This window comes from Equus przewalskii, chromosome 3, assembly GCF_037783145.1.
Source record: "Equus przewalskii isolate Varuska chromosome 3, EquPr2, whole genome shotgun sequence".
NCBI lineage: Eukaryota > Metazoa > Chordata > Mammalia > Perissodactyla > Equidae > Equus > Equus przewalskii.
The window spans coordinates 83890009-83910572 of record NC_091833.1 but is presented as its reverse complement, the minus strand read 5'-3'; the positions used below and the strand labels follow the sequence as shown (position 1 = coordinate 83910572).

The 20564-nt window shown below is 37.0% G+C and overlaps 1 protein-coding gene across 2 annotated transcripts in view; it reads right to left on the bottom strand.

Annotated features, from left to right (window-relative positions):
- KCTD8 (potassium channel tetramerization domain containing 8) overlaps positions 1–20564 on the bottom strand; it is a 255296-nt gene that overhangs the window by 39549 nt on the left and 195183 nt on the right. Inside the window, exon 2 of one of the 2 annotated variants that reach the window (XM_070612923.1) lies at positions 7315–7834. The exons of the other annotated variant lie outside the window; for it this stretch is intronic. Within the exon in view, the coding sequence (XP_070469024.1) occupies positions 7716–7834 (119 nt within the window). The 3' untranslated portion in view covers positions 7315–7715. Of the gene's footprint in view, positions 1–7314; positions 7835–20564 lie in introns of those variants that run through there. 2 annotated transcript variants of the gene reach the window in all.

Sequence of the window (20564 nt, the reverse complement as noted above, 5' to 3'; positions counted from 1 at the left end):
ATTCAATGGCAAATTATGGAACAGTTTTAACCACAAAAGTAACTGACTAATTATGTAGAGAATGCAGGAAGGGTATCAAAATTGGAAGCAGGCATGTTTTACAGTAATCCATATGCAAAATGATGGTGGAGAGAAATAGACGGATTTTCAAAAAAATTAATTCAGGGGAAGGATATATGGGAGATTTTCTCCCAAACTACATTCCTCTAAGGAAGGGGAGAAGATGGCTTATAGGATTCCTGTTTCTAGTGACTAGATCAATGGCAAAAACATTGATGAAAATGGAGGATACCAGAAAATTCAATTTTGGGGTCGAAGGGGAAGGGAAATTAAATGTGGCATTTTATACCTACTAATTTTGAGATGCCTTTGGGATATCCAGGTACAGAAGGGTTAAATCACTTGTTCAAAGTCATGAATATTTTTAATAATGGTATGACGATTTTCCATTAACTCAAGCTCAAGAGAAACTCTGAAATACTTTGGGTCTTGTTAATTCTTTCTCACTCTCCATATTCAATAAGTCCAAATTTACCCAATTAATTAAGAAAACATTTCATTGAGTACTTACTATGTTCCCAATATGATGATGAATACAATTAAGCCTTTACTTCCTGGAGTCTCTAGTCTAGTAGAAGCAGAGAAACAGGTATGCTGATTATAGAGTCAACACTGAAATTGCTACACTAGCTCTGCGAGTTCTGTTTGATTGACTTCTAACTATGTGTTACATTCCTTTCCTCCTTTGTCCTTCAACCTCTCTTTCCCTATCGTTGAAGTCTTGTTACTCTTCCATCTGACCAGAGGTGGGCAAACTAAAGCCCACAGACTGGTCAACTGTTTCTGTAAATAAACTTTTATTGGAACACATTTATGCATATTCATTTCTGTATGGTCTACGACTGCTTTCACATTACTAAGGCAGACTTGAGTAGCTGCAGCACAGACTATGGCTTACACACTTGAAATATTTATTATCCTGCCCTTAAAAGACATTTTCAGATCCCAGATTTAGACTAAAGTATTGCAATATCCTTTTATGTGAGTTCCTTGTTTGCTCTCTCTCCTCAATCCAATCCTTCTTACATGTCACAGCTAGATTAGTATCTCAAAAGTTGCTATAATCCTTTCCTCAGTGAGACATGATATACTTAAATAAATATGAAAACATATTCTAAAGATGCCTTTGAATATATAACACCCACACTCATAATTCTTCAACAGCTCTCTACTGCCTTATGAATAAAATATGAAAACCCATTCCGGCATTTGCAAGCTTCCATTATATGACCAAGGCCTAATTGTTTAGGCTTATCTCCAATTATACCTTAGCAGAGATACTCCAGCCAAATTGGCTTCCTTCCTTTGTCTGTGATTTGTCCTCTCTGTGCCTTTACTCCTATGCCATTCCCTCTACCAGAAAGCCCCCCTTTCTGCCATTTTCTTTGCAGTTTCAATGCAGTATCCATCTGCATTTTTAGGATAATGTTGGCTCCTAAAACAAACTTTTAAATTGCAATGTCTTAATACAATAAAAATTTATTTCTTGTCCACATAAATGTTCAATGCAGGTATTCTTGGTCAGTGCTGTCTGGTGTGGGGTGAGACTGGTAGTTTGCTTCACCAAGCCATTCAAGACCACCCAACTTCAACACAAGTTTTCCAAGGTCAACCTGGGCATCAATGTCCAAATAGCAGGTAGGCAAGAGATGATAGAGAAGGGCCATCACTTCTTAATCCCAAAGAAGTCACACACATTGCTTCTGTCCTTATTTCATTGGTGAGAACTAGTTATATGGCCCCACCAAACGTCAAGGGAATTTGAGAAATATGGCTCCTGGTCAAGCATCTGCTCCTCAGCAACAAGTCCACATGAACAGTGGGGAACATGAATCTTTGGGCAGTTAGCAATCTCTGCAACACCATCTCTCATCTCCATACTACTTTCCTATTCAGATAAATTCTGTTCCCTATTCAACCTTTGGAGCACTTTTTTTTTCCTTTCTATTCTTAGGTTCTAATATTATCTATCAGGTATTTATTATATGTCTATTTGTATTACGTTTTTTTTTACTTCATTTCTCTTTTTACTTTTCTGGCAATATCCTTTACTGACCTTACACTACTTACAATATTCTTTGTATCCACTGTGGTGATGAGTGAAAAACCCTTGTGTTGGATTTTTATTTTGAATTTGTTGTCCAGAAAATAATTTTTATGAGCAAGGCATCCAGAATTTTTCCTGTCCCTGTAATACCAAGATTGATATTTGGATGATGCAGGAGGAAATGGACTCAGTGAATGTTTCCTGAGAGACAATATCCCCGAGGTGAGGGTGAAATTCAGAGATAGTCTCTTCTACAAATACGATAATCTTAGAATTTGTGTGGCTATACAATTCTAGAAACTATTATGGGCTGAATTGTGCCCCTCCACCCCCAGACTAAAAACAAGAGAAATACATTGAAGTCCTAACCACTAGTACTTCAAAATGTGACTTTATTTGGAAATTAGGTCTTTATAGAGATAATCAAATTAAAATGAGGTCATTAAAGTGGCCCTATTCCAGTGTGACTGGTATCATTATAAAAAGGAAAAATTCAGACACAGAGACAGACTTTCACAGAGGAAAGATGATGTGAAGACACACAAGGAGAACGTCATGTGAAGATGGAGCAGAGATTGGAGTTATGCTGCCATACGCCAAGGAACAGCTGGGGCTAGTGGAAGTTGGAAGAGGCAAGGAAGGGGCTCTCCTCTATGGGTTTCAAAGGGAGCAGGGTTCTGCTGACACCTTGGTTTTGGACTTCTAGCTTCCAGAACTGTGAGACAAAAAATTTTTCAGTGCTATGCATTTCTGGCTTTTCCTCTTTCTCTTTTATTCTCATTGCCACCTCCTCAGAGAGGTCTTCCCTGGCCAACAAATCTAAAGCACCACTATTGCCCTCTGTTCTTCTGTCATAACCTAGCTTAGCATATTTAGCATCTGTGTCCCTCTTTAAAATGTAACTTACATTAGGGCAGGGTACTTGTCTCACTCATTTATTGCTTTAGTCCCTCTCTGCATAGCATGGTGATCATACCTTATTGGGCCTCAGTAAATAATTAGTGAATGAATGAATGGTTGTTCCTTTTGCTTTATATAAAGTAGGAAAATTACTCAGATAAATCATCAAATATTTTCAAATTTCTAGTAATTTTTTGGATTTAAAATACACAGATTCAGAAGCCAGACTTCCTGGCTTTAAATCCAAGCCTTGTCATTTCCTAGCTCTGAGTTAGGGCAAGTTGAATAAGCTCCTTATTATTCAATTTCTGTGTCTGCAAAATGGAGGTACTATCTGCACTTGTGGCACTGGATTGTTATCATGATTAAATGAATTGTGCATAAAGTATTTAAAACTACACTCAGCAAATGATAAATGCCATATAAATATTTTCTATTGTTATTATTAAAGATATGCAAGATGTAGTATTATTTGCTATAGTTGATAAAAGGAGATTAAGGCCATTTTCTCTGCCCACAAGGACTTTACTATACAGTGAGGGAGACGAGAGAAGTTAAGTTGTTCAAATAAAATTCAACTTAAAGTATAAGGATAATATAAATATAAAATATTTGGGGTAGTGATTATTGTGAAAATGAATATAATTAACATGATTTTGCATCATATAGTTATTGCCAGATGAACGGTACTGCTTGGTACAAATTTCACCGTCTCTCACAAGCTGGATTACAAAGCTGTGTTCCAAGAACCATTATTTACAAGGGACTTCACCAGAGTTTATAAATTGACTCCTCCTGAAGTATTTCTAAAAAAAGTTCTTTAATGATGTGAAGAGACCCAGTGACTGGCAGAAATCTAGAGTAGAATATAGGATGTCTCAGGGAGCCTCAGCAGGCACTGAAAATTTAGGATCGATATGCTGCTTATACTCTTGAGTGTTCTTTCTCACGGAGGAATTCTTGAGCCAAACTTTCAGTTCAGCTTTGCCATTAAAATCTCTTAATATTCAAAAGCTTGCCTTCAGAATTTAGAGATCTTATTAGAACATATCATTTTCAACAGCTACCAATTGAGAATATCCAGAATCTCAAGCATAATGGATGGAAAATAGCGTGGTTTCTGAGCCCATCTGGCAATCTGTGCTAGGCAGTTCCAAGCAAACACCCTGAAAAAATTGATTTTGCTTGCAAATTCATAAATTTAGTCCTAAATTCTCTGTGTTTGTTTAGTGTTCCTGTACTGGGCAGCAGAGATGCTAAGTGGTAATGACAAACTCAGATAGGCACATTTAGGTGATTATTTTGGATTCCAAACACCTGCACCAAGAGTTGGTCACAATTCAATAATCCCAGTTATCCTCCAGCTGCCATGTGACTTGTTTCCTATGCAAGCTAGGAAAGATCATATATTTCACTCTATTGCCCCCCACACAGGCCCTATCTCTGATTTTCAGGTCTTTCTATAATTGCTTCAATCAATGGTATAACACATTAAGTGAATATTTACGGAAAGTCAATTCAGAACACTATAATTAGCAAGCACTGTAAGCCTAGAGACATTGATGGGAAGCATTTAACTCCAGGAAGGGATTTATCTATAATAACATTTGTATAAAATTACCTAGGACATTTACTAACAGTGACTTGGTTATGCTTATAAATTGGTTTTCAGTTTATTTATTTGCGATAATACATATCATGACCTTGACCTTATCTTCTCAAACAATGATGCTGAAGCTATAGTTGAACAAAATGGAATGTTATCTTTGAATATGTAGTTTAAATATTTTCAGCATTATGTTAGGAGCCCTAAAAAATCCAATTTTGCACCTCATTGGTGAAATTATTTTAATGTTCTTTATGTATCATAAAGGCATAGTAAAATTTCAGTGAGATATTTTTTAATTTCAACTTTTTATAGAGAATTTTTCCTAGAATGAATCAATTTCTTCTCTTCTCTTCTCTTTTCTCTTCTCTTCTCTTCTTTGCTCTTCTTTCTTCTCTCTTTCTGTCCCTCTCTGATTCTCTGTTTCTCTCTCTGTGTCTTTCTGACAGAATAACAAGTTGTTACCAGGTTGATTCTAGGCACTGACTCCAGAAATGGAATCAGAGTGGCTGCTCTAAAAGTCAAGGGGCAAAACAGAAACCTCTTCGGTATCTCTGAGTGTGTGCATAATGAAATGAACAGTTCAAAAAATGGATAATATTGTCATTATCACTAGTTCCCAAACTTTTATATCTAACACAATCATCTGAAGAGAAGGTGTGTTGGTTAAAACACAAATTTCTAGGCCCCCATCATAGAAATTCTGATTCAATAAATCTGAAGTGAGATCTATTTTTTGAAAACACCCAGATGAGCCTTAAGTGATCACTTAAGTGTTAAACGATCTAGAAAGAGCATTTGCAGAAAAACAGTTTCTAGACTAAAAGCTCTTTTATATTGCTCAAACACTCCTTCATATCTTTCTTAATGATTAATTTCTCAAGATCTTACCTTAATTTTTCCCAGGGCCAAAATCTCACCCCTCCTTTATTAATGATTGGAGTTGCTGGGGAGCTGTCCAAAAATTCAGCAGCAGAGAAGACACTCAGTCTCACTCTTCTGCCCGACTCTTTCCATCACGTCATCCTGCCCCATTATAGACCCAGTATACCTAGCATGGAGTCTGATTGACTGATAGGGCTGCAGGAGTCATTAGCAGACCTCAATTTTCAAGGTAGCTGCATAGCTGGAGAATGAAGTGGGCCATAACACTTCGTTCAATTTACAGAAAAAAACGAATTCAGCATTGTTTACACTTCTATAACAGAAAAACCAACTTTGTATTAGTTTTACCCTCTAAAATATGACTAAATAAATAGATTGAGCTATTACAATGATAGCTTAATAGAAATAATGCATAACAAATTCAGGATATGGTTTCCTTTGGGGAAAAGGCAGTCCAACTGTGGCTGCTGTGTGTTATTTCTAAAATTGGGACATAGATTCATAAAATTATTATTTGTACCTACTTAATTTAATTAGATATTTAAATAAGATGGTATTATATACTTATCTAGAAACATGGAGGTAAATGATGAAATAAACAAAGAAATAAGTAGAAAATGGTTGCCTCTGAAGAAATAAAGTTATTTTTTATTACAAACCTTATAGTACTAGCTGACCTTTCAAACTATATAAGGCACTATTCAATAAGTTCAAAATTTAAAGAACAGTAGCTTAGCTAACGTTTTTATTTGTCTGAGTTTTACTTTTTAATTTTTGTTTTGTCGTTTTTTAGAACCGAGCTAATTAGTTTAGGTGCTTACTTAATGGAACTGTTTTTATAGAGAGAGTCAAAGAGAAATGTGTGTTTTCCTTACTATTCATTTTAGTTGTTATTTTTATACTATTCTGATTGGGGTTCTTTATTTTGTGATCTTTTTGGTCTGCCTAAATATTTTCTGCCTTTTCAACATCTTCCAAAGCCTCAAAATATTTTATTAAAGATCAATTCTTTTACCATTTTTATGTTTCACTTCAATTCAGAGTGTTTTTGTTTCTATGAATCTAATAGTCACAAATACAATTTGTTCTTTTTCAAGTAGCTTCCTAATTCATCTCAATGCTGCACGGTATTCTGCTGGATTTGTTTACCACTCAAGCAATCTGTATAGCATTTGAATCTGTCAATCCCTGATTTCATTAAGATTAAACTTGCTTTAATGTAGCAAACACAGTTGCCCCCAGGTGTGGATACAATGAACTGAAGGATAGAAACCAAGTTGCTGTCTATGGAACTGTCAGGTGTAGTATGTTGCTTTGTTATTGTTTTATTTTTTGTATAAATTCTATATCTCAGGGGGATATCAAAGGTTAGAAACATTTAAATTAAGAACATAATTTACCAGAAGAATTCTATTCTCTGAAAAAGGAAAAGCATACTTTATATAGTCCCTAAGAATTTTAAGTATTTTTTCTAAGAATCAGGGTTTCTTTAAAATTGTGTATTATTGACCTAAGCACAACGGAGAGCATTTCAATAAAGAAATAGTCAGTCTGTAAATATGGTGGTTTCAAGTATTTGCCCATTCATTTATGTGTTATTTCTGACTAGCTGCATGACCTTGGGAAAATTACTTAACTTCTTTATGCCCCAGTTTTCTCTTCTGTAAAATGAGGTTTAAAATACCATGAACATTATAGGATTAAATAATTTAATAATAAAGCTAATACTCATAGCACTTACTATGTGTCAGGCATTGTTTTAAGCCTCTTGTGTATTATAATTATTTAACCTTCAAAATAAAGCATGAGAGAGTTACTCTTATCAACATGTGAATTTTATAGATTAGGAAAGTGATTCTAGACAATTAAAATACAGTGGTGTCTACAACCAATGATAGACATGGTTCTCTTAGGGAACTTACAGAGAATATAGAAGATAAGCAATTAAAATCAAGTGTCATTAGTGTTTGGGCATGGGCACAAACAAGGTGTCGTAGCAGGAGACAAGGAGGCTCCAATTTACTCTAGAGAGTAAAGGAAGACCCTCCAGGGCAGAGCTGACCCCATTTGATGAAGTAGTAAAAGCTGAGCTCCATGAGAATTCTGAAGATGACAATAAGGATGACCTCAGTAGGTGTCCTTTGGTAGATGGGTATCAAGGGAGATAGTTGAAGAGAAGCCTTTTTTGGATGAACGGAGGAAGGATGGAGCTACTTTTCATCTTGTATTATTCATAAGCACAGCTGGATGGGGAAAGTCGGCAGAGAAGAGTCCAGCACTGGTCAAGTGCAGACACCAGGATGTGACCAGGCTGCGTGCATCTCTCTGCTTGGACTCTGTGAGAGAGAGCAGAGAAGAAAGTCATTCCTTCTGCCCCCACTCTCCACCTCCTTTTGGTTGAGGAACATTTAAGAGACTACTGTATGCCAGGCCTTCTTGGGAAATAGCAGGGAATATTACATATAGTCCTTGTCCTCAGGGCCTTTACATTCCCATGCGAATCTAACAAAAATAAAGACTCTAAGACTAAAATTATCATTCTTCTACAGGGAAATAACATTTTTAAAAGCAATATTCTAGAAAAGGCAGACTGAGGCTCAGTTGTAACTGACATTTCCTTTAATGACAGGATTGGCAGATGAGCTTAGTCCAGAGCCATGGAGCAAAGAATAAATAAAATATATGAAGAATTGTTAGGCAGAAGGTGACGTTTTCTTGTTGTCCAACTCTAATAACAAATCAAGATCATAAAATCATTAAATCAAAACATTAATCAACATTGACCACTGTAGAGCAATAACAAAGATAATGATGATAATGATATGCTAGTAATAATAATAGAAAAATGATTGAGCACTTGAAACTTGTCAGATAGTGTGCTAAATTTTCCATACCCAGTATCTCACTCAACTCTCAAAACCTTTTGTACATGAGAAACCCGAGACCTGGAAGAGTTAAATCACCAGTCCAAGGTCACCCTGCAAGTAAGACGCAAACTGAGACTTCAGTCCTTATTTGTCATGATACTTTCCAGATGTCATTAAAACTAGGAGAAATATATAAATTGAGAATAGCTTGGGTGAAATCCAATCTCTAAGCAAGGAATGAACCAAACAGCTTTCAGTCTACCATTAAAATTGTTTTATCCTAACATTTTATTTGTGATTATGTTATTTTAAACAGTACACAGAATTTTATAGAGAAATAATATCATACATCTCTCAGCTGTGTGGCACACCTCTGCATTTATCCAGAGAGTCTGATCAATTGATTCTCCACAAAATATGTCATAGGCATTCTAGGCTTTGATTTTACACACCATTACCTTTATGACGATGACTTCCTGTATCAATTAATGTCATGGTAGGAAACAGGGCACTCAAAGATGTTGGCTGAGTAGAAGTTAAGGAAGGGACTATTGACAAAAGGTGAATGAGGATGAAGAGAACCTGACAGGAGATGCTGAAGCACTACAGGGCTAGCAACAGAGGGGTATCTTTACTATCTCCAGACAGCCACCCCAACAAGCCAGCACAACTTGAAAAGTTCCTGCAACTGAGGGGAGGGCTGCCCAGCAGGGGCTCTGGCTCCAGGTCTAGGTAGGAATGTAGCCACTGCCCACCAGCAGCCATGAGAGAGGGAGCTGAGGGAATCAATACCCTGACCTCATTATCCTCCTGTGCTCCCAGTATCCTGTGGAGCTTCCCACTGCCTGAACCCTAGGAGAAGCTAGAGTGCAAGTGGGCCTGATCGATTAATGAGTACAGAAGAAAGGTCAGCCCCTTGGAGTGTGGAGGGTGAGGTATAGGTAGGAGTCCAGGTTGCTTCCATGGTTTCTGGCCACCCACTGGACTGTGGTTGTGGCACTCACTCAGAAAGGAGTTGAGAAGAGAAAGATGAGGAGTTCGTTTTGAAATCAAGTGTACCACTTTTCTTTTTTTAATTTTAAAGATTTTATTTTTTCCTTTTTCTCCCCAAAGCCCCCCGGTGCATAGTTGTATATTCTTTGTTGTGGGTCCTTCTAGTTACGGCATGTGGGACGCTGCCTCAGTGTGGTTTGATGAGCAGTGCCATGTCCGCGCCCAGGATTCAAACCAGCAAAACACTGGGCCGCCTGCAGCGGAGCGCGCAAACTTAACCACTCGGCCACAGGGCCAGCCCTCAAGTGTACCACTTTTAAAACAAGTTCCATCATGGAAGAAATATTTCCTCCTATCCCTTTTAGGGTTTTTAATAATTGTGAGTTGACTGTATTTAATTCTTGCATACGTAAACAAATAATTTTGAAGCTATGTATATATAATATATAAAAGCAACTACTCTTCTCCACCTGGGATGATGCTGTGTTTAAATTTGCCTGAAATGTCAACATCGATACACATGGATATACATGTATGTCTACGTGGAGGACTATGAGAAAGAGCCAAACCCGTTGAGAGATATTGAAGAAATAAAACAAAGAGGAATGAAAATACAGCTAAATAGCCATGGAGGATGGAGGATGTTTATTCATCACTCTTCTCGTTCCATAATAGGGAAGAAATTTCCACTGCACTCTTAAGAGGGAAAATATGGGAGAAATATTTATCCCTCTCTATTCATACCTTCTCACTCCTCCCCAGGGAACGGGGAGAGACATCTGACAGGTGAACGGTGCTAGACAGTCTTTCTCCGTCTTCCTCTCTCTCTTTCTTCGAATTTTCCTTTGCTAGACACACAAGAGTTTCTGTTACTCTATGGGTTGAGTTTATAAAAACAGACTCCGACCCTGTAGGATGCTATTTGTGAGGTGGAAGTGAGTTTGATGGGGTGGAATGGTCTGTAGTTCTGGGTGAGTAAAATTAATTCAGGGAACAGTATTGGGAAGACCAATTGTGACCTAGATGTAAGCTGTGTTCTTCAACTCAGATTTACCAATAATAAAGCAAACATTTTGGTCTCCATCTGTCTAACTGAAACATCATTTCAATTGGTTTACAACTTAGGAAAAGAAAGGAATGATCTTTATTATTCCACCCTGAAAAGAAGCCCAGCAACCAATACCTGGAAGAATGAAATAATATAAGAAATCTTTTTTGTCTGATTCTCTGTGTAACCCTGAGCACACACAGTTTTGTAAGATTTCTAATCTGCCCACTTGTTTTGAGCAGGTGTGTCATAGGAGTGGGACGACTTCTCAAATAAATCTCAGGTGTTGGAGAGGAGAAACACTGCTGAGAGATTATGCAGAAAACAATGAAACAGCTGAGGTCTACACTTCACAGTTTTCAGTCATGTGTACATAACACCCAGATCTGCTCCTGTCACCACGCCCTCTCCAAACATCCACTCAAAACAACAATAATATATCAAACTACCAAAACAGATATTCTCTAATATCTTCCGCTGCTCTCAGGATGAAGTCTGAAATCTGTGACAGCATCAGAGCTCTGTCCTTTTCTCTCACTGAGAACTCATCTATACCACTATCTCCCCTACTCTCTATGTTCTCCATTCCTCAAACCCAACATTCTCCCTCCTGACACTGGGCCTTTGTATATGCTGTTCCCTCTACTTGGAATATCCTCCCCATCCACTTTTATCCTAATTAACTGATACTCATGATTTCTACTTTAGCTTAAGCTTCCATGCCTCAGAAAACTTCCTTGACCCTCTAGCTTACATTATTGATACTGTTATGTGCTCTCATAGCTTCAATTTCTCTCTCATCTCTTTCTCTCAAGATTTACCCTAATTGTGGTGCTGCATTTATCAATAGGATTATTTGACTAATGACTATTTCAATCCAGATTGTAGCTTCCTGAAGGTAGAATCATGTGTAATTTTTCTCACATATTATTTACAATAGAGTTTGGTTGTCTTAATAATTATTTGTTGAATTAATAAATAAAAGAATGAATGTAAGTGAAATAAAAATATAGTCACCCACCTGTTAATATACCATGTATATATGCAGAAATATTGATTAAACAGATTTTATGGGTCTTAGGATACAGGACCTTAGTGTATCTCAAGAAAATATCCCATATTGAAAAATAAAATTGATTTCTACATTAGATTTTGTAGTTTTTCTCTTTCTCAAAAAAAGGTCATTTTAATGGCCATAAGTTTACAAAAATCATGAAAAATCACACAAAAAATCATTTCTGTTGTGGCATAACGAAGTTATTTCTTTACTGGTCACATGATTATCCCATTTTTAAAATCTATATAATCCATGTATATAGTAGCACTATTACATACTATCTTAACTATCAAGACACTCTGAAGGATTTTCTAAAATTATAAATTAGTCCCAAAATAAATGTTGCATATTCAACAGTCTTATATTAGCTTTGATTTAGAAAGAAAATCCTAAGATGCTGGGAAGCGGAATAGGGGAAGCAGATTGCTCTAGAAGGAAAAAAAATAGAGCACTTGGGTTCTAGTTCCTTTTGCAAATTGCTAGTCATGCGCAGGGGTAAATTTAAACAACCGGATCATGTGTGGGAATGAGGGAAACTCTCCCTGCTGTCTTCTTCACTAGGGGAGGACTACATAAAATAATATGGACTCATCTCTTGGTAAAATCTAAAGCACAGTTCAAATATAAGCTGACCACAAGCTATCCCTATGCTGAGGAACTTCAGGGAGGATTCTGATGTTGTGGACTCTGAAGCTACATCATAGTCTTCCATAGCCAGGAAGTGTTGCGGTTAAGGATGTAGCTGCTGGAGCCAGATGGCTAGTCTCAAATTCCAGCTTCCCCACTTACTGGCTGTATGACTTCAGGCAAGTTACTTAACCTCTCTGTGTCTCTGTTTCTTTGGAGTAAAGAGAAGGCAATAATAGCATATATCACATGGTGTTATCACACAGATGAAATGAGACTGCATATGGACAGTCTGAAGAACACTGCCCACCACAGAGTAGGCATCAGTTAAGCATTAATGATTATTCACAGAACTAGTGCTATGTAAGAATTTATTGTCTGATCTATTGGTTCCTTATATTGGAGGGTAGGGCAGTGGCAGTTTGTTAATCTGTTCATCATGTGATTCTGCCGCCTTTTGTGTGAAAAAAAAATCCTCTGTCCATTGAACACTTCAGGGATATGTTATTGTAGAAGAAGGCATATCCTCTAGCCTCTTAGCCCTTTGGGCTGGGCTACAAATTAAATTCACATGAGACAGAAGAACAGGAGAAAATCAAGCAAAGCTTTATAACACGCATACATGGGAGACACTCAAGAAAACAGCAACTCACCAAGATGTCAGAGACTCTCATTTTATACATCATCTTCAGCTAAAGACAAAGGAGGAAGTTGTGTGTGGGGGGGGTTGGGGCTTCAAAGGAAAGGAAGGCAATTCACATGGAAATGGTAAAGCAAATGTCTGGTAAATAGAACTTGAGTAAGAGTGGGCTTAGCAGGGATCCTCCCAGTCTAGGGATACCCAGAGTTATCTACGGGATGGCCTGTCCTGGGGACAGGAATTTATTTTAAATTTCTTTTAGGCAGTTAGTGGGAAGGTCAAAGTTTCTTTCAGTCTTTTGTTCTGAAGAATAATCAAGGCAAGGCAAAGAGACACATTTTAGGGTGGCCAATTCTGATCTCCTCACATTATCAAGGGAAATTTAACTTTGCCAGTTGAAATTCAATTGAAAGACATTTAGCATTTTTAATTTACTGCTCATCTGTTCTGTCACTTTGTTTCCCTTTTACTTGGTTTTCTCTCACAATGAGATGTGTGCCTAGTTCCTTTGATTGGCCTGCAATTTCTTCTCTCTGACTAGGCCTGCAAATTTTCCAAAGTGATTTGACCTCTAATCTTGCTACCTGGTTTCTCTTAGTCTTGAAGGTACTTCACTTGAAGACTTGGTAAGCTCTCTTCTACATTTCATGCCAATTATCTCCCCGTATGGATTTAGTGATAAAGAAATTGGAGAGGCAACCAAATATTAACTCTTGCAGAAAACAGTAGAACTTCTCATAGTGCCATTTATCACGACCCCACTGTCAGTCTTCATTATGTGAAGGAGGTTCACTTTGAAGCCCATTTAAACCAATTTGTAAAACTGCCTGGGACACTAACAGATGATTTACTAAAACTGAGATAAAACTACTGCCTTCTCAGCAGCCACAAATGGTGTTCCTCTACCTGAACAGCAATCAAGTGAGTTTTGCATGATTTGCTTGTAAGAGACCCACGGTCTTCATTGTTCACATTTGTTTTATCCTCCAGATGAGGCAACTCCTTTCCATATTCCCTTACTTTGTAGAGATTAAAGAGAGATTTGAGAGTCAGTGATTGCCAGCGGCGTGTTGTGCAGCCCCACACACACTTTCATCACTGTCTGGTATTGCTCCTGGCATGTTTTTAATGTCTGTCTTTAACTCCACCCATAAATCAGAATTATTATCAGCCAAAGGATTTTATTCTTGTTTGTGTTCATGAATGATTTTGTCATCCTTCCAAGGGCTGTGACAGGAATCAAGTATCTCCAGGAGCCAGAGTGAGGCACATCCCTATAGCAGCTTTCAGAACTCCTCTAAGTCTGAAATTATTACAATTCTAAAGATCAGCTGGCCAAGGTCAAAATAATGTATTTAGGGATGTGCAGAGTCCACATAGCCCCTGAGGCTGTTGATCAACTGTAGGGAAATAAACAGGAATTTCTGTGTCTTTCCTAACTAACCTGTTAGAAGCCATTCAGAGGAAGAACCATTCATGTGGCAAGGTCTTCACGCTTTGTTCCCTTCTCCACGATCTCAGGCAGAGCCACAATCTCTCTTGAGCTCAAAACCCACACTTCATTTTCCTATAGTTTCCACCATACCAACTTCTTCCCCCTTCCATTTCAAAGCTCCATGTTACTCTGTCCTCATTTTGTCAATTATGAAATCCCTAATCTATATTTCAGTTACCCTCTGCTAGGCTAGATGCCATGCACTGGTTATGAGTTTTACATACATTATCTCTTTTTATCCAGGAAAAAGAAAACTATATCACATTTATAACACTGATAACCTTCATAAAAGGTCAAAAATCTGTAGGAATATAAGTGACTGAAAAATAGAGATTTATTTTGTGAACATTATATCATAATCCTGAAAGAAAATTAGGAGGTTGGATTTAATACAATAATAAACAAAAAATACGTATATATGTATATATATAGTCATTAGTTAATTATTTCTATACACCCACACTCATTTAGACCTCAGAAAACCACTATGATTATCTCCATTTCACAAAATGAAACTGTAGCATAAAACAATTAAGTAATTGTAAAAACAATTAACTTACAAAGATCAAACAGCTAAATAAGTGGCAAAGACAGGTTTTGGACCCAGGTGGTCTGGTTCTAGAACTAAATCAAGAAATACTTAAGGAGCACATACTGTATGCTCTAGGCAGGACACATAGATAAATACAATTTACGTAATCTTTTTGTTTCAAAAACTCTACCTATATAAATGCAGATAAAGAACTTGTAGAGTACTGAATTCTCAGTTCAATGAAGTAGACTGGAATTACAGGTCACAGCCACCAAGTGACTAATCCCTTGAATGGCAGGCAAAGTTAACCAGATCTCTAGTAAAATGTCACCAAACCTCTGAAAGTATAAATCCAGAGAGTCCAGGTCACATAAAGTAAGCTGGTTATGAATACTGTTTCTGAATACACAAAAGAGAGGGCACAAAACTCCTGCCTGCTCTTTATGCTTATAATGAAAGCATAATGATGGACTGTGTCCCTCGATTCGGCTTTTATGATCATACCGAAGGGGATATCATTGTTATTCTCTGGATCAATCAGTACCTTGACTGAATCCCACACTGCCTTTCATGTTCACTTCGGCAATAAAGCATAATGCTGTGCTGCGCCCCTTGTCCAGCTTTTATGATCACATAGGTAGGATTCTGCCCAAGGGATATCATTGCTATTCTCTGGATCAGTCAGCGCTTTGACGGAGTCTCATGCTGCCTTTCACATTAACTTCAGCTGCTGATCTCCAGACCTCTGACTGCTCAGTGTGCAAGAATGGAGGGTATAAAAGGCTTATTTCTTTGTGAAACAGAACCATTTTTTTTTAATACAACAAGGGTTTACTATGTGCAAGATGCTATTTTAAAGTTTTAAATGTTTTACATTAATTAATTCTCATATCAACCCTATGTGATAGGTACAATCGCCCCTCCTTTTTTTCATATGAGAATACCTAAGCACAGAGAAGTTAAATAACTTATCCAAAGCCAGCTGACTAGCAAGTGAGTTGAAAAAGAGCTATTTTAGAGAGAAAGAGAGTCTACAAACTTGGTTAAACCACAAAGACAGAGAGCCACAGGGAAATGAAGAAACAAGGAAGATGGAAGGGACGTGACAATTTTAAAGTTCAGAGAGGCAACTTCCTTTGCAGGTTCCAGCAAAGTAAAAAGTAGATGCTAAAGCAGCAGTAAAAACTTTATACTGTCATTTTATATTTAGTAGATTAAAACTCATGTACCCACATGTTCTGACATTGTGATCCTGTTGCTAGCTCCAAGGATGGTTACAAGTTTTATATTTATAGGATGATTTCAGTATTAATAGATATTATACTTATATGGTACACTACAAAGTGTGAGTTTAAAGCTGTAGGATGAATCTCTTTCATTAATTCCTCCACCTCTCTGACTGTCCATATAAAAGCTTTTAGAGATAATTCCCAAAGTCTTAATGCAGGGATCTTCATAACTGTGAGGCCTGGACAAGTGGCCCTTCTGGATTCCCAGTCATAGATCCTTTTACCTGGTAGGGTCAAGATCTATCTGATTCAAGAACTTTAAGAAATCATTTGGTCTTCACAACAATGTTTTCATCTTACAAGCTGGACAAATGTGACTTGGACATGTTAATTAACCTGACTATGGACCATCAACTTGTAAGAAGTGACTCTGCCAGGACTGAAACCTAAATCTGTCTATTTCCAAAGCCACATAGTTGCCTTGTCATTAAACAGCAAAAGAATAGGAAGAGAATGAGAATGGCTGGTGGTAGAAACATTCATGTCCTTTATCTCGTTTCATGCTCCTGCGTATCTTCTTGTAGGTTACTTTCACTCCCCGAAGCTGGAAAATGCAAGGGAACAGAGTCTTTCCTAGGAGCTCTAGAAGGAACTAGTCCTGCTGACATCTTGACTTTGATCCAGTGAGACTTCTTTCTGAATTCTGACCTCCAGAACAATGTCATATGGGAAGAATGGAATACCTTAGAAAAAGACTCAAGAAATCTGTAAGGAACATATATACCTGGAAAGAGTTGGGCAAGTTAAATGCACACCTAAGGACACTTACAAAATGAAGTGTGCTGTCTCGTCTGCTTGATTCTAGGCTTTTTAAACACATTTTTTTTTTAAATTATGAATTATTTCAGTCATACAAGAGAGAAAAGTTTGTTCATAATGGACATTTTTAATTTTGAAGTGCTAGGAATGATTCCTAAATCTATGTTAAAGTATTTTGCCTCTTTCATTACGGTGGGCTGGTGACTTTTATTCTGTTAGGTGACTTTATGAGCATTAAAACTAAAATTGAGTGGAAAAAAAATCCAATAGTCTCCCACAGGATGCTTTTCTCCTATATGTTTTGCTCTCAAAGAGTCTGCTCACTCCTTCTGCTTTTCAATAATGGACTTCAGAAGATAGCTTCGCTCCACTTCCTTTTTATCACTCACATTCTGACTATTCCCAGGCAAAGTTGCCAGATAAAATACAAGATGCCCATCCAATATTTGGGACATACTTACGCTATAAGTCATTCACTACAGTTATCTGGAATTCAAATTTGACTGGGCAATCTGTATTTTTATTCACTAAATCTGGCAACCCTTTTACCAGGAGACATGAACTTAAGCAAAGCGTCCAAGTTCTACTATTCACATTTGTACTCTTCATTATCCTAAACAGGTTCAACCTTCCTCTTCCTTAGGCTTCATCTCCATATTCAAATACAAAGATATTCATAGGGCCTAATTTCTCATCCTCTTTTCTTGTGATTCTGAAATTTGATTGCAGAAAACTTTTTTAGCATACACTTTTTTTTCAATTTTTCTTACAATAAAATAAACATGCCCAACCTCTTCCTCTTTCCTCTAGCAATTCCTTACAATGGCAACAAAGAAGTACAAACTTTTGAATTTGTGACTTTCAAAATTCTGTAAAATATGTCCAAAAAGGAGTGTTTTGGGTGAGAATAATAAGAATAGGAGATATGATAGCCATCTGGTTTTCTGGAGAAGGAAAGGGAGTAGGGAGACTGGAAATGAATCTAATAATCCTTAAAATGTTTTAAAATATATAAAAATATTACTATCACTATACTAGGACTGAAAAAAAGTAGGGTATATCATATAATATGAATATAATATATCAAAATAATACTCAAAAGAGGCTAAGATTGGCAGCTATCAAAAGGTATTTCTCCATGGGCCGGCCCGGCAGTGGAGTGGTTAAGTTCGTGTGCTCCGCTTCAGCTGCCAGGGGTTCACCAGTTCGAATCTTGGGCGCAGACCTATGCACCGCTTATTAGGCCATGCTGTGGCAGGCGTCCCACATATAAAGTAGGGGAAGATGGGCACAGATGTTAGCTCAGGGCCAATCTCCCTCAGCAAAAAGAGGAGGATTGGCAGTGGATGTTAACTCAGGGCTAATCTTCCTCAAAATGTATGTATCCATTCATGTTTGGAAACCTTAGAAAATGATCTGACAGAAAAAGAACTTACTCTTAGCCGACAACTTAAACTTAGCTTAGCCAATATACATCAATATACATAGGATCTGAGTTAACATTCATGTAGGTTCTTATATGTGTTATGGTTTTTATAGCAGGTATTAATGGTATGTGAATTTTTTCTTTAATTTTTTCAGATAGAAAAATTATTTTTAAGATAAAAGTAGAAAAGAAAGATAAGATTATTTTTATAATTCAATAAAGTGATAAAGGAGACTATCAGGAAAATGAGATTGAGTGTAGTCTAATTGGTGTTAAAATGTCAATATTCCAATAACCATGTGCCAGCACTAAAGCCAACTTAATTAGTACTTTTTCTTATCAAGCAATAAATCAAGCAGAAGACTGACTCCAGAAAAATCAGCTGACTCTTATGAAACATTCTGGAATTGGTTTTCTAAAACTAACATACCTCCAGATAGATCAGAAGATGCTTGAAACAATTTGAATGATTTAATAATAATTTAAGGATTCTGAATATAATATATAACCTGTGTAATCCTCCTAACGCTTTTCACATATGCTTCCAATACTTTAGCTTTTCATAATTGTTTTAAATAGTGAGAATATAATAAACACTAGAGCAAGCAAACAAAAAGCACAAAACACAATTTCTTATTAGTTAACAGTGGTATTCAAAAGAAGAATATGACGATTGGCTCTCAGAATTGCTGACTGGGACTTATATTCCATTATATGAAGACATCTGGACAATGTAGTTATATCTGTTACATGGGAAATACTTCTAAAATATCCTAATATTCTATTGGTTAAAACTACTTAAAAATCCAATCCAAACCTTTGCAACAATCGTCAAGATAAGCCAACCTCAAATGCTTTCATTCCTGGCAAATGATTCTGTCTCCTATGTAAATAGGAATTTGAAGTAATTGAATATGAACTACATCTCTCCAAACAACCAAACTTATCTACATTTTTATCCTATTTTCCTCTCCATCTTTCAGGTTGAGGTATCTCTCCTCTTGTTTCAAGATAGTCAACCCACTTAGGGTTTTTAACCCATTCTTTTCCATTTTTTCAGGGAACATGCTCCACTGATCATATCTAATTTCTCTGAGATCTTTAATCTACAAATATCCTTCTTTCAGGAGAAGTAGGCTTAAGTTTCTCCTATTATGAAAATCAAAAATCCTCCTTTGGCTTGGATCCACCTTCTAGCTACTTCTTTTTCTCTTTCTCAATTTTCCTGTTTTATCTTCTTTAAAGAGCCCTCAATCCTTGATGCTTCTAATTCCTCACTTCACATTCACTCTCAGTTATCTATCTTACTGCATCCTTGCACCTTCATCCCACACTCTCCCCTGGAAATACGCTTGCTAAAACCAACTATGAAGATTGTTGCCAAATCCAGCAGCAATTTCTCAGTCCTTATCTTGTTTCCCTGTGGCCTTTGAGATGTGGAGCACATATTTGGCCTCCTTGCCATCTTCTGGTCCTGCTTCTCCTACTCTTTACAATTCCATTTTGATCATACTTGAATCTTCCTGCTCTGCATGTCTTTAAATCACAGAATTCCACAGAACTGCGTCATAGTCCCTTGGCTTTTTTTTAACTTGACAATTCTCATTATTTTTAGTAGTATTTGTAGATTGGTCATTTCCAATTTATAGCCGTAGTCCAGACATCTTGCAGAAATTCGAAAACACGATGTATACCTGCCAACTGGTCATCACTACCAGAGCACCCTGCAAATCACTGAAACCGACCCATCCAAAACTTATCGGCTTGTGCCTCTCCCAATGCCTCTGCTCCTCACCTCCCTAAAACTGCCTTTTTTGTCCATATTCTTTATGTTTATGGCAACAGTTCTTACAAATAGAGAAAAAAATAATCTTAGATCCATTTTCAGTGATCTATCCTCCCACCATCCAATTAATCACTCCTATTAATTACAACTTCTAATTATTTCCTGATTACTTTCCTTTTTACTATCAACACTGTTTTGGTCACTACTCTCTCTTTCTCTCTTTTTTCCCTTAAAATCTCTTTACTGGGCTATTACAATAATTTTCTTTAATTTTATTCTACTGTTGTTAATAACAGTTAACATAAGATCTACCCTCTTAACACATTTTTAAGTGTGCAATACAGTATTGTTAACTATAAGCACGCTGTACAGCAGATCTCTGGTAAGTCTAACTGAAACTTATACCTGTTCAACAGCAACTCCTCATTTTCCCCTGCCCCCAACCCCAGGCAAACATCATTCTACTCTCTGTTTCTATGAGTCTGACTACTTTAGATACCTCATATAAGTGGAATTCCACAGTATTTGCCCTTCTGTGCCTGGCTTA